Genomic DNA, 13597 nt, shown 5'->3' with positions numbered 1-13597 from the left:
TCTGAATAAAATTCAAGGCACGACCACTAGGGTTGTAGCCTGAAGCTACACTGAGAGGGAAAGAGAGATTACCCCTAAATCTCCATGGAGATGTGCAATGTTTCATATAATTCTAGGAGGTATCAGTCTCCAAATGACTTGAAAAACAATACACGAGGGTAACCGGGGAAATGTCTGAACGTATAATAAAACACCTAGGTTAGGTTACCTAGGTGAGTTGAGATCTTGGTTACCTAACTCACCGAAACTCTAACTATACGATCGACATGGAAAAGGAAATTATGCACATTATCAATATCTTTACAAGTATAATTTGCCTAAATAGCAGTATAATTAAAATAATTAATTAATGCTATTAAAAAACTGTTAAGTTGTTCTGCTAACTAAATAACACATGCCTAACGAACGACATCGCCCATGGCGCCTCCAGTAACAGGCCTAGCTCCTAGGCACAATAATTTACTCTAATTTCACTGTGAAACAAGAGCTAAAATATACTCATTGTAAAGACTCGAGACTCGACTTTCCAGAGGCGGAAGAAGATGGAGAAAGCATAATTATAATCCTTGCAAAACGATCGAAAAAGTTAGATCAACAGGGAATACCACCGAGCGAAATCGCTACAAAATAAGGAATGTCCGCCATACTGAATATGGTGCTGTTGTCATACTCAATAGTAGTACGAGAACGAGGGTAACCTTGATACAGCTCCCCTTCTATTCTGCCACACCCACTCGAAGCGTAAACGCTATTAGGGGTGCAGATTGCTATGTGGCGTGTCAAGAATATGTTCCCTGATATTATGCGATATCCTTGAGAGAAAATTTAAGGATATTCGCGCCAGGAGTTAGAATTCTGGATACCTAAAGGTAAAATTCTCTGGGAATATCACTGTAGTACATATATCCGTTAGGAAGCTACTTTAAGGAACTTCCATCAGGACAACATGGCTTGAGCCCAAATATATATATATATATATATATATATATATATATATATATATATATATATATATATATATATATATATATATATATATATATATATATATATATAATGATGGGTGATCTAAACCTGGAGGCGAAAGATTCCGGAGAGAGAACCTAAGAAACGGCTACCAAGATAGAGACGACTGGCGAAATCTAACCGAGGCCCTTTGAGTCAATAGGCATAGGAGGAGATGATGAGGATGATACATATACATATAAAAGATGTACATAATATATATATATACACACACACATATTATGTATATATATATATATATATATATATATATATATATATATATATATATATATATATATATATGCATATATATAATCATTTCCTACGCCTATTGAAGCATAGGGGCTCCTATATATATATATATATATATATATATATATATATATATATATGTATATATATATATATATATATATATATATATATATATATATATATGTGTGTGTGTGTGTGTGTGTGTGTATGTGTGTATGCGTGTGTGTGTGTGTTGGCTATTTCTTAATTTTTTGTCTGTACTTGAATACCCACTCAGCTCTCTCTCTCTCTCTCTCTCTCTCTCTCTCTCTCTCTCTCTCTCTCTCTCTCTCTCTCTCTGTTTCAAAGACAGAGACAGAGGGTTCACACCGGAAAATCTGAAGAAACTGAAAATACGAAAACACGTCGAAGTCACTACACACACACACACACACACACACACACACACACATATATATATATATATATATATATATATATATATATATATATATATATATATATATATGTATATATATATATTTATATATATCTCACTCTCTGACTGCACAGTATCAAGATGCATTGAAGAAATGTATATTGATATAAGAGAACAGGTGATCAGGGAGGTAAAAGATGCTGGCTGTTAGATGTTTCAGGTTATTCACATTTTCTTATATTTACTAGATACGTTTATGAGTGAATATTTAATGAGGAAACTATCACTTGAAACTATCACCAAAGGTGAAGCTATAATGAAAGACATAACTAATTATTATTCTTCTTTGTCTGCATCTTTACCCCACATGGATGTGGGAAAAAGATGCAGACAAAGAAGAAGAAGAAGAAGAAGTTAGGCCTATCTTGGAAGAATGTATGTGTAGCGTGTACTGACAGGGCACCTGCCATGTTAGGTTCAAAATGGCATTTGGTGTCTTGAGGTTACAGTGACTCATTGCATGATTCACCGACAGGACCTTGCTTCTAATAGTAAATACAGGCAGGTGCATGGTCTTCCAATGTCTTGGGTTAGAGTTCTCTTGCTTGAGGGTGCACGCCGGCACACTATTCTACCTTAATTAGCTTCCTCTTGTTTTGTTGAAGTTTTTAAAGTTTAGGTAGGAGATATTCTTTTTTAATGTTGCTCTTCTTAAAATATTTTATTTTTCTTCGTTTCTTTTCCTCATTGAGCTATTTTCCCTCTTGGAGTCCCTGGACTTATAGCATCCTGCTTTTCCTACTAGGGTTGTAGCTTAGCAAATAATAATAATAATAACAATAAAATAATATATCTGAAGCTGATGAAGACCAAGATGTTTTTTGTAATAATTAGTTTGACTGATCCGTGGAGGCACAAAGAAGGAACCTATCACTTACAAACGGTTTTAAAATTTTGATTATAAAAATATATAAAGTCAAAATGCCGTCGACTGGATATGACAGGGTACAGTGCAGTCCATCTTTCAAACGGATGTTAGTGTACGAAACAAAATAAATGATGTTGTAAAAAAGCTTATTGTGAAAGATTCATTAAAAATAGTCGAAGACATATCAGGAAACACAATTTGAGATTATTTTAGCATATCTTTAGTAAGACACGTCTGTGATAACTAAAAATTCATGAAGTTGTTTAAAATATTTTAATTCTTGCCCTGGAATTTCTACTTTCCGGCGTAATGGAGGTCCTCCTGAGTAAGACTTACTGCCATTTCACTCATCTCCCAAAGTTTCTTGGCCAATCCACGATCTTTGGCCTGTTCTGATCTTTTTGCGATCTAGAAATTGATAAATAAACGAATTATTGAATTAAAAGATTTCAAAAATCCTGTAATAAAAAGAAATATAGTTTACCTTAATGACAGTTATTTGGAGTGTTTGTATGTTCAAATCTTTAATGTAAAAAGGATGATGAATTAAAGTTTACGATTGGATGAAATAAACAAAAATGTGTCACTAGAGAAGAAAAAAGCAAATGTATTACCTTGCAATCAGCAAAGTATTCTCCAGAGATATTTTCCACATCATCTGACACCGCCAAGTGGATGGTAGTTTGAGCACCAAGCGCCTCGTCCTGCAAATGAAAAAGCAAAATACCTTTTAAAAGAAGATGACTTCAACAGCTACGAGGCATTTTTAAACAAAGAGCACTGCCGTAGGATTCACAGACAGTAAAACAATTGTAGCGAATACTCGTATCAGTAGATTTTGCTATAGTATATTACACCCTGTGTGGTGATTTATAAGATTATCATGAATCATTTAATGGTAAAGAAATGAGACACTTTTCCCTGTAGCAAGAGGCAAAAACTCGATTACCAAGAAATGGATACGAACAAAACACTATAAAAAGAAACTCCCCTTACCGTCTCCCTCAACCTCGATTCCTCTTGTACCAACCGTGTGTCACACGATCGTACATAATTCATTTTGTATATATTATGCTTGTATCTTCGCTCTTCCCTCGCACTAAAAAGAACCAGAATAAACATGTCTGCGTTTCTCCTATGTAACATTGTCTGTTTCTCGAACATGTAATTTCCTGTTGCCTTGAGGTTTTGTATATAAAGGAGAGTGTTCTATAATAAATTAACTCAGTTGCTTTCACACTGCCTTTGATTTTACAACCTTCTCTCGGCCCGTCACATTGGTGACCCCGGAGTGACCTCCTACCTGCACAAAGCAAAGGTTTTCTCTACACTCGACCTCCTGAAGGGGTATTATCAGGTGTCTATGAACCTAGAAGACATCCCCAAGACTGCCATCACCACTCCGTTTGGTACATACACCTTCAATTACTCCTGTTTTGGCCTTCGTAATGCTGGGGCCACGTTTCAACGTCTAATGGATGGCATCTTAGGGGACCTCCCTTTCTGTGTATGTTATGTGGACGACATACTTGTGTTCTCCTCAAAAGAGGAACACCTCCGGCACCTGCGCATCGTGCTTGACCGATCTGCAGGAATTCTTGGGCATGATCAACTATTATCACCGTTTTCTGCCAGCCATTGCCGCCACTCTTACTCCCCTCTACGCCTCCCTCAAGGGCAAGCCAAAGGACCTGAAGTGGGGTCCCCTTCAAGAAGCAGCCTTCTGCAATGCAAAGAAGGCCCTATCAACTGCTGCGGCTCTCACTTTTCCTATCCCATATGCCCCTCTCCTTCTCTCCACCGATGCCAGCGACGTCGCTATTGGTGCAATACTCGAGCAGGTGGTCAACGGCTCGCCCCGCCTATTTGCCTTCTTCAGCAGAAAACTGTCCAAGGCAGAATCGGGTTATTCTACCTTCGATTGAGAATTGCTGGCGGTGCACTTGGCTGTCCGCCACTTTCGCCATTTCTTAGAAGGTACGCCCTTCGTCATTCGCACAGACCACATGCCTCTGGTGCATGCCTTTACTCGACAGTCTGATGCCTGGTCCGCCCGGCAACGCTGACATCTCTCCGCTGTGGCTGAATACAATTGCACCCTTCAATATGCCCCTGGGAAAATGAATCCCGTTGCTGATGCCCTGTCAAGAAACACGTTGGCTGCCATTCAACTGGGATTGGATTACAACGCCCTGGCTGAAGCCCAACGACAGGATCCAGAGTATCAAGCATGTAGGACATCCTGCACGTCCCTCCGTTGGGAAGACTTTCCCCTCGAAGACTCCAACACCACCCTCCTCTGTGACGTCAGTACTGGTAGACCGCGACCTTGGATTCCTGCTCCCATGCGACGGCAGGTGTTTGATTTCATTCACGGCCTTTCACATCCCTCGTGCCGTTCTACTGCACAGCTGTTGAAGGCAAAGTTCATTTGGCACGGCATTTCTAAGGATGCTGAGGATTGGGTCCGCGCCTGTACTTCTTGCCAAACTTCCAAAGTACATCGACACACGGATTCCTGAGTGGGCACCTTTTCTCAACCTCAGCGTCGTTTCGCACACATTTACGTCGACGTTGTAGGCCCCCTACCCACATCACAAGGACATCGTTACCTGTTTACCGTCATCGACCGCTCCACTCGTTGGCCTGAAGCCATTCCCATGGAAACTGCAACGTCCGCCTCTGGATGGATTGCAAGATTTGGTATCCCTGAGCATATTACTTCCGACAGGGGAACCACTTTCACCTCTCAATTGTGGACATCATTAGCGAATCTCCTGGGCATCACCCTACATCAGACAACGGCCTACAACCCCGCTGCCAATGGAATGGTTGAACGTTTTCATTGCACCCTCAAAGCAGCTTTGATGCCCCGCTGCAAGGATTGCAACTGGTTTACTCAGCTTCCCTGGGTCCTCCTGGGACTAAGGACCACTCCTAAAGTCGCCCTCGACGTCTCGGCAGCTGAAATGGTGTATGGCGACCCGTTGGTCGTCCCTGCCGGATTTTTTTCTTCTACAACATCCTCCGATGATCTCCAGCGCATACGTCACGTCGTGGGAAAATTTACTCCATGCCGCCAGACTTGCAAGCCCTCAGCGAAGCATCACATGCCAACAGACTTGCACTCTGCAACGCTCGTCTTCCTGCGCAACGACACTACCAAGCCACCACTAACGCCCCCTTACACAGGCCTTTTCCTTGTGATCTGCCGCAGTCCGAAAGCATTCCTACTAAACATTTGTGGCAAAGAAGACTGGGTCTCCATTAATCGTCTAAAACCTGCTTATCTTCTGCCAGATGACCCGCCTACAGTTCGCCTCTCTAGATCAGGGCGCCCTATTTAACATGTACCGTATGTCATTTTTTTGGGGGGGAGCCATGTACCAACCGTGTGTCCCAAGATCGTACATAGTTCATTATATATTATGCTTGTATCTTTGCTCTTCCCTCGCACTAAAAAGAACCAGAATAAACATGTCTGCGTTTCTCCTATGTAACATTGTCTGTTTCTCGAACATGTAATTTCCTGTTGCCTTGAGGTTTTGTATATAAAGTAGAGTGTTCTATAATAAATTACCTCAGTTGCTTTCACTCTGCCTTTGAGTTCACAACCTTCTCTCGGGCCCTCACACTCTTCTTCCCCCTTCCCTTTCCCTCCTTCCCTCACCTGCCCTCTCCGTCCCTTCTCTCTATGTCTGAAAGTTATTTCCGTTTAAACTTATTTTCTATCATCTTTTTATCTTTCTATCCAATAATTCTTTTTGTTGTATACATTTAATGATGCACTCGGTTGCTACCGGCCAGTTGACTGGTTTATTTATGAATTGATCGGCCCATCTTTCTCTCTCTCTCTCTCTCTCTCTCTCTCTCTCTCTCTGTTTGTGTGAGGTAGGGTTTACGATACTGTGAATGGCTAAATTTTTATTTGTGACACATTGAGTAACTATAACCAGTTACTCATTCAAACCAATCCTAAGCAATTAGTAGCTTTCTCCTTGTTAAAATGTGGAAAAGTTGCATGGCAAACTTTTTTCTGCAACCATGACGACATTTATGTTCTGAGGTGGCCATCTCTTCTTCATCTCTGTAGTACAAGTATATGGCTGGTGTCCTGAGTCCAAATGGTGATTACGAAGAAGGAAACTAAACACAAGTATAACAGTTGCTTAACCATCGATCATAGTGTCTATTTTTCTACTACTCCATGCTACATTCGGAAGTTATAATTAAAATAAATTACTTTAAGAACAGCAACAACATTAAAATCGATCTTTCATATATAAACTATAAAAACTTAAAATAAGACAAGAGGAAGAGACATAAATAAAATAGAACAGCGTGCCCGAGTGCACCCTCAAGCTAGAGAACTCTAACCCAAGACAGTGGAAGGCCATGGCACTACCCATGACTAAAGAACAATGGTTTAATTTTGGAGTGTCTTTCTCATAGAAGAGCTGCTTACCATAGCTAGAGAGTCTCTGTTACCCTTACCAACAGGAATGCAGCCACTGCGCCATTGCAGTGCAGTAATTAACAACTTTGGCAAAGAAGAATTTTTTGGTAATCTCAGTGTTGTCAGGTATATGAGGACAGAGGAGAATGTTGAATGAATAGACCAGACTATTCGGTGCATGTGTAGGCAAAGTAAAAATGAGCCGTAGCCAGAGAGAGTGCTCCAGTGTAATACTGTCAGGTCAGTCAAAGGACCCAATAACTCTCTAACGGTAGTATCACAACGGGTGGCTATTACACACACGATAGTAACCCAAATATAAAGATCCTGGACAATGGCTGACACCCAAACGAGAAAAGTGTATCGATAGAGTTAAACAAAATAATATAAGCATATGGTGGTAATACCATAATTTCTGACGACACAAACAAAATTAAACTCTGTTGTTAAGTTTTGTACTAAACAAAGTAAAGAATCAAAGGTAACGGGAAACACAATCAAATACTCGAATTTGGTAAATTGTGGATTAGTTCCCCATTAACTATACCACATATTGATCGGTTCTGAAGTTTTGTTTTTAACCCTGGATAGGTACGATGGGTCGTTCGCGACCCCGAGCGTCAAAAAAAAAACAGGTTTTTCTCACGTGACTCACCCCCGTGACTGAATTTGTGGGTGATCGACCTGCAGGAGGTGTCTCCCCTACACGCTCTAGTAGTGTCCAGATGTGCATTGCTGTAGCTGTACTCCTTCCCCGATTTCTGAGACGCGTCGGGGTCGAGCGCGACCGAGTTTACCCTTCTAAGGTAGTTTGCATAATTATCAAAGTTATTACGTATTATGAAATTGTCGTAGAATGGTGCAACTTGTATAGGTTATCTGTTGTGGAAAGTCTTGGTGGATTGTTTGGCTACCATGTGCATGATTTTTTTTTTAGTTAAAATGTCGTTCATTACCACGAGAATATTTTACCGCGAGTGCCCCTTTTTCATTTTTTTTCATATTTTTGCCAAGTCATTTTTCCGTAAGATATTGCCAAATAGTGTCGTAAAACTTTTGCTTGTTTAGTGTTGGAAAGTGTGTCTAGATGATCTGGCTACCCATGCATGACTTTGTTTTTGTCAGATACGACGTAGTTATTGGTATATTGGGTATTTAACTGCGGTTACCAATTTCTGTTTTTTTTCAATATTTGTAAAAATTACTACGTAGTAAGGAATTGCCGTATATTATTGATTTTTTTTTCATGTTTATGTGTTAGAAAGTGTGCCTTGATGGTTGGGCTAACACGTGCATGTCTTTTTTTTTATCTGAGATGCCGTATATTAGAATGTCGGGCATTTTACCGCGAGTACCCCTTTTTCATTTTTTTTCATTTTTTTGCCAAGTCATTTTTCCGTAAGATATTGCCAAATAGTGTCGTAAAACTTTTGCTTGTTTAGTGTTGGAAAGTGTGTCTAGATGATCTGGCCACCCATGCGTGATTTTGTTTTTGTCAGATACGACGTAGTTATTGGTATATTGGGTATTTAACTGCGGTTGCCAATTTCTGTTTTTTTTCAATATTTGTAAAAATTTACTACGTAGTAAGGAATTGCCGAATATTATTGATTTTTTTTTCATGTTTATGTGTTAGAAAGTGTGCCTTGATGGTTGGGCTAACACGTGCATGTCTTTTTTTTTTATCTGAGATGCCGTATATTAGAATGTTGGGCGTTTTTCCGCGAGTGGCCCTTTTTATTTGTTTTGCATTTTTTTGCTTAGTCATGATACCGTAAGGAATTGGCAAGTAGTGTCGCAAAACTTATATTTTTATAGTGTTGGAAAGTGTTTCTAGATGATCTGGCTACCCATGCCTATTTTTTTTTTAGCCAGATATGGCGTATATATAAGTATGTGTTCGATTTTCCTGTGATTGCCATTTTTTCGTTTTTTCCCATTTCTTTCAAAATTACTACGTACTAAGGAACTATCACAGAGTAATGATTCATTTAGATGTTTATTTGTCGGAAAATGTGCCTTGATGGTTTGCCTAGCACGTGGCTGAAATTTTTTTTTTCTGAAATGCCGTATATTAGAATGGCCATTTTTCCACGAGTGCCCCTTTTTATTTGTTTTGCATTTTTTTGCTTAGTCATGTTACCGTAAGGAATTGGCAAGTAGTGTCGCAAAACTTATAATTTTATAGTGTTGGAAAGTGTTTCTAGATGATCTGGCTACCCATGCCTATCTTTTTTATTTTAGCCAGATATGGCGTATATATAGGTTTGTGTTCGATTTTCCTGTGATTGCCATTTTTTCGTTTTTTCCCATTTCTTTCAAAATTACTACGTACTAAGGAACTATCACAGAGTAATGATTCATTTAGATGTTTTTTTGTCGGAAAATGTGCCTTGATGGTTTGCCTAGCACGTGGCTGAATTTTCTTTTTCTGAAATGCCGTATATTAGAATGTTAGCCATTTTTCCGCGAGTGCCCCTTTTTATTTGTTTTGCATTTTTTTGCTTAGTCATGTTACCGTAAGGAATTGGCAAGTAGTGTCGCAAAACTTATATTTTTATAGTGTTGGAAAGTGTTTCTAGATGATCTGGCTACCCATGCCTATCTTTTTTTTAGCCAGATATGGCGTATATATAGGTATGTGTTCGATTTTCCGGTGATTGCCATTTTTTCGTTTTTTCCCAATTCTTTCAAAATTACTACGTACTAAGGAACTATCACAGAGTAATGATTCCTCTAGATGTTTATTTGTCGGAAAATTTTGTTTACTTTTTTTTTGATTGAATATCATCAAATTTTTTTAGCTAAAATATTATATTGTTTTACATTTTTTTTTTTCGATTTTATTTCCCTTCAAAAAATTTTTTTTGGGTCAGAATTTCAATTTTATAGTCGTAAAATAATCGACAATTATCCAGCAACCCACCATACAATTTTTATGCATATCCAATAATAATTAGATTAGTAAATAACACCTTGAAATTGACATACCCTTCCTACATTTCAAGTGGCAGATTAGGGAGTCTGAGTCAGTGTGGTTGGCGGCCATTTTGTGGACATATCCGAAGCGTAAGCTGCCCTATCTATATATATTCTTGTTCCCTATAGAATTTGTGATATTTTGGTATATTTTTACCTGCATAAATATCATATTATATATCAAATATATGTATTTTTTTACGAAATTTCTAAGTACTCAAAAAATTACCTTTAGATATGGCCCCTGATATAAATGTAATTTACAAAATAATGAAGATATTTTTACATATTTCTATTTTAGGATAACATATGTTTATTCCCTAAAAAAATTAGCAACTTCCTATTTCATTTGGGTACCCAAAAAAATTCATGAAATTTGGACAAATTTTTTTGGCCAAAAAAAGTTACTCTTTTTTTTTTTCATTTCAGATCTTCACCTCCATGGGTCTGACTTCATCCAAAATACATCAAGATGTGTCCTAAACATTCAAGAATCAATTCCTAAAAGGATTTGTGTATATATGTATAAACTTTTTTTTTATGAATTTTTATGTCAGGTCTTTTTTTTTTCTACTTAATTTTTTAAAATATTTATAATAAATAGTTTTTCTGCAGATGAGTAGTATTTATCTTTACAGTTGTTTTAAGCATTCATTGAAGTTTTTTTTGGCAAAAGAAAAAAAGAGGTTACTGCAAAAACTGATTTTTCAAGAATTTCTTTTTGGCGTCGGGGTCGTTCGCGTCCGAGTATACCCTTAAAGGGGTGTCCGAGGAGCGTACCTATCCAGGGTTTTAAGGCAAGAACTTACTTCAATAAGGGTTGCATTGTATTTACACAGACATAACTAGACTGATATATACTGTAACCTCAATTTTATATATAATTCCAGGAAATATGATTTCCAAATTTTACTTAGCCTAGCCATTTTTAAAGACACTGCATTAGAGATCACACTAGTTCCTAAATAATAAAATTATTCTAAAGCCCTGTCCACACGATTGAGCATGCCCGATGGGCAAATAGTGATACCAGACCTCAATTGGTAGTGAGAATGAGGGGTGATGATGTCAGAAGTGGGAAAACCACAGGCAGGGATCTGGCAACAAACAGTGCTGCCAGATCCCTGTCTCTTGTTTTCCACTTCTGACGTCATCAACTCTCATTCTCACTACCTATTGAGGTCTGGTATCACTGTTTGCCTGTCGGGCATGCTCGATCGTGTGGACAGGGCTTAACTCATTCATCCTTTTTCCTTCCAATGGTATTTCATCTTCCATTGCATATTACATTCTCATCATCTCTGTTTTTCTTCTATTTATCTTGAGCCAAAACTCCTGTAATATTTCATGCATTCTGGTAAGCAAGCATCGTAAAATCAGCTCCTGATTACTTGTAGAAAACTTTTGATTGTTTCAGATGCTTAGAAAGAGAAATGAAAAGGCAAGGAGGTGGCTTTAAGGAAACTGACTTTGAGAACACTAGAAAGAATACACAATAATTTTACATTCCTGCAAGTGTTCCAGTATTCATCAACCAACCTAATGCCGAGAGCAATAGAGTTGCTATATACAATTAGTATTGATGGCTAATAGTTGGAGAAGGATAAAACTGATATTTGAAATAACTAATATGGCAGCCTTTGGAAATATAGCACTGTATCCTGACTCCTATATCACACAATTCGAATAAAACTAAGAGATCTTGGAACCTAGGGAGATGAAGCATCACTACTTTATCAGTAAGAATTGAAATACTTTACACTACATGTGATGTCCACATTAATTCATGCGGTCTTAAAATACTTGGGAAAATTTAAAGTTGAATTTGGTATCTACTTTTAATTTTTTCTACCATTAAAATGATCCCGAATATCATTAAAACAGTATACGAACAATCCTGATTATGTTGCAAATTCATAAACTTATTTTGAGCTTTTAAATCAAATCTAATGCTTGGAAAACTATTTAATCATTCCTTACATAGGGAAGATCTACCTAAGAAAATAGAAAAACGTTAGCTTCACCTTTGCCATCAGTTTGAAGATAAATCCAACCACAAGACCGGTTATCTTGTAATTAGTCTTAAGAAAGATTTCAGTGTTCACAGCTCCAGGATGAATACTGTTTGTTGTCACCCCTACCGGCAAGAATTAGAAACAGTGATTAAATACTTCGGAAAATTCAGTATTGCCTGAAATATTTCATATGATTATATTCCAACACAAAAAGAAAAGAAGGATTACTGATGTTCGAGTTATTACATGGCTTCAAGGTCAAAGTTTTCTTTTAAGAATACCTGTTGCTAAATCTGCAGACTGACTGAAAAAGTAAATAATCTTTTTTACAAGTTCAGGTTAGATTAGGTTCCCTTATTAATTGGCATTATCCATTAAAGAGCCTAAATATAATTACAAAATCAAGTTAATTAGCTGAGTTGTCTTTCTTTATTTCATATGGTAATGATAGAATATATAACTATGAATTCAGGACCAAGAGGCCTGGTAATAGGGGCGGGGAGGCCAATCAGCGCCGAGGAGGAACTGAGGGAAAGTCCCGAAGTAACTACGTGCACCAAAAGTTGAAAGAGGTTCGACTGAAAGAAGAAATAAAGAAAGCGAGAAAGAGGGTGAAATAGAAAGCCAGCAGGGAGGTGCATAGAGGCGACAGAACACTTCAACTCCTTTTTATCTATTCCTACAGTGCACCAAGGGAGGTGTAATGACTTCACTAACACCAGGCATCCAGCAGATATATAATGAAATGATATTGGCATTTAGTTCCAATGTCCTTACCTGTTCCTTTCATCCTCTCTGCCAGTTCTACAGTGAAGAGAATATTAGCTAATTTGGTTTGTCCGTAACTTGCAATGGAGCCAGGAAAGGGTCTCTTTTCGTAATTCAGGTCATCAACCACAAAATTCTTACAAAAGTAATGACCATTTGAGGAGACATTAACGACTCTGCTTGGGGCACTTTTCTTCAGAAGATCTGCAATGGTTATGAGGCATTATTGAAAAAAAAGTTGCTACTAAATTACATAAGAAGTGTATACAGTAGTTTATCTATGATGAATATTAAAAATCTATTACTTTTATAGACCTTCCATTCTATTCATGAAGGAAATTTATATTATTTGCATACATCCTAAATCCAACCCTAACAAACCTCAATAGAAATTTTATCTTGTGCTTTTAAACTGAATAAAAAAAGCCCTTTAGTCATGAAAATATGCGTTGGTTATCAATTCTTGAAAATTAGAATTTAAAGCTTCAGTTATGTGTTTTGAATCTTAAACTGTAGTTTAGATTTGATAAATGTAAATCATTTTTTATAATTAATGTAGACAAAAAAAAAAAAAAAAAAAAAAAAAAACAATACCACCAGTTTATCCAAATATGTAAAAAATAGCAATATGTAAAATCTACGACCGAAAATAAATATTTCAAAATTCTTCTGTCAAGAAAGAGTCTATTCAACTAATTTGTTCAAATTCAATACGACCAGAATCCCTTCTTCTCTTTAGACAAATTTCCCTTTTTGAATAGCCATAGCCA

The 13597-nt window shown here is 37.5% G+C and overlaps 1 protein-coding gene across 1 annotated transcript in view; it reads right to left on the bottom strand.

Annotated features, from left to right (window-relative positions):
• Positions 1 to 2867: 2867 nt before the first annotated feature.
• Positions 2868 to 13597, bottom strand: part of LOC137642539 (retinol dehydrogenase 11-like) — a 98143-nt gene continuing 87413 nt past the window's right edge. Inside the window, exons 6-9 of the mRNA XM_068375181.1 lie at positions 12837 to 13031; positions 12069 to 12181; positions 3224 to 3313; positions 2868 to 3017 (exon numbers count right to left, since the gene is read on the bottom strand). Of these exons, the coding sequence (XP_068231282.1) occupies positions 2904 to 3017; positions 3224 to 3313; positions 12069 to 12181; positions 12837 to 13031 (512 nt within the window). The 3' untranslated portion in view covers positions 2868 to 2903. The remainder of the gene's footprint in view (positions 3018 to 3223; positions 3314 to 12068; positions 12182 to 12836; positions 13032 to 13597) is intronic.

This window comes from Palaemon carinicauda, chromosome 6 (genome assembly GCF_036898095.1).
Source record: "Palaemon carinicauda isolate YSFRI2023 chromosome 6, ASM3689809v2, whole genome shotgun sequence".
Classification (NCBI taxonomy): domain Eukaryota; kingdom Metazoa; phylum Arthropoda; class Malacostraca; order Decapoda; family Palaemonidae; genus Palaemon; species Palaemon carinicauda.
Note: the sequence above shows the minus strand (reverse complement) of the source record. Positions and strands in the feature narration are given on the sequence as shown.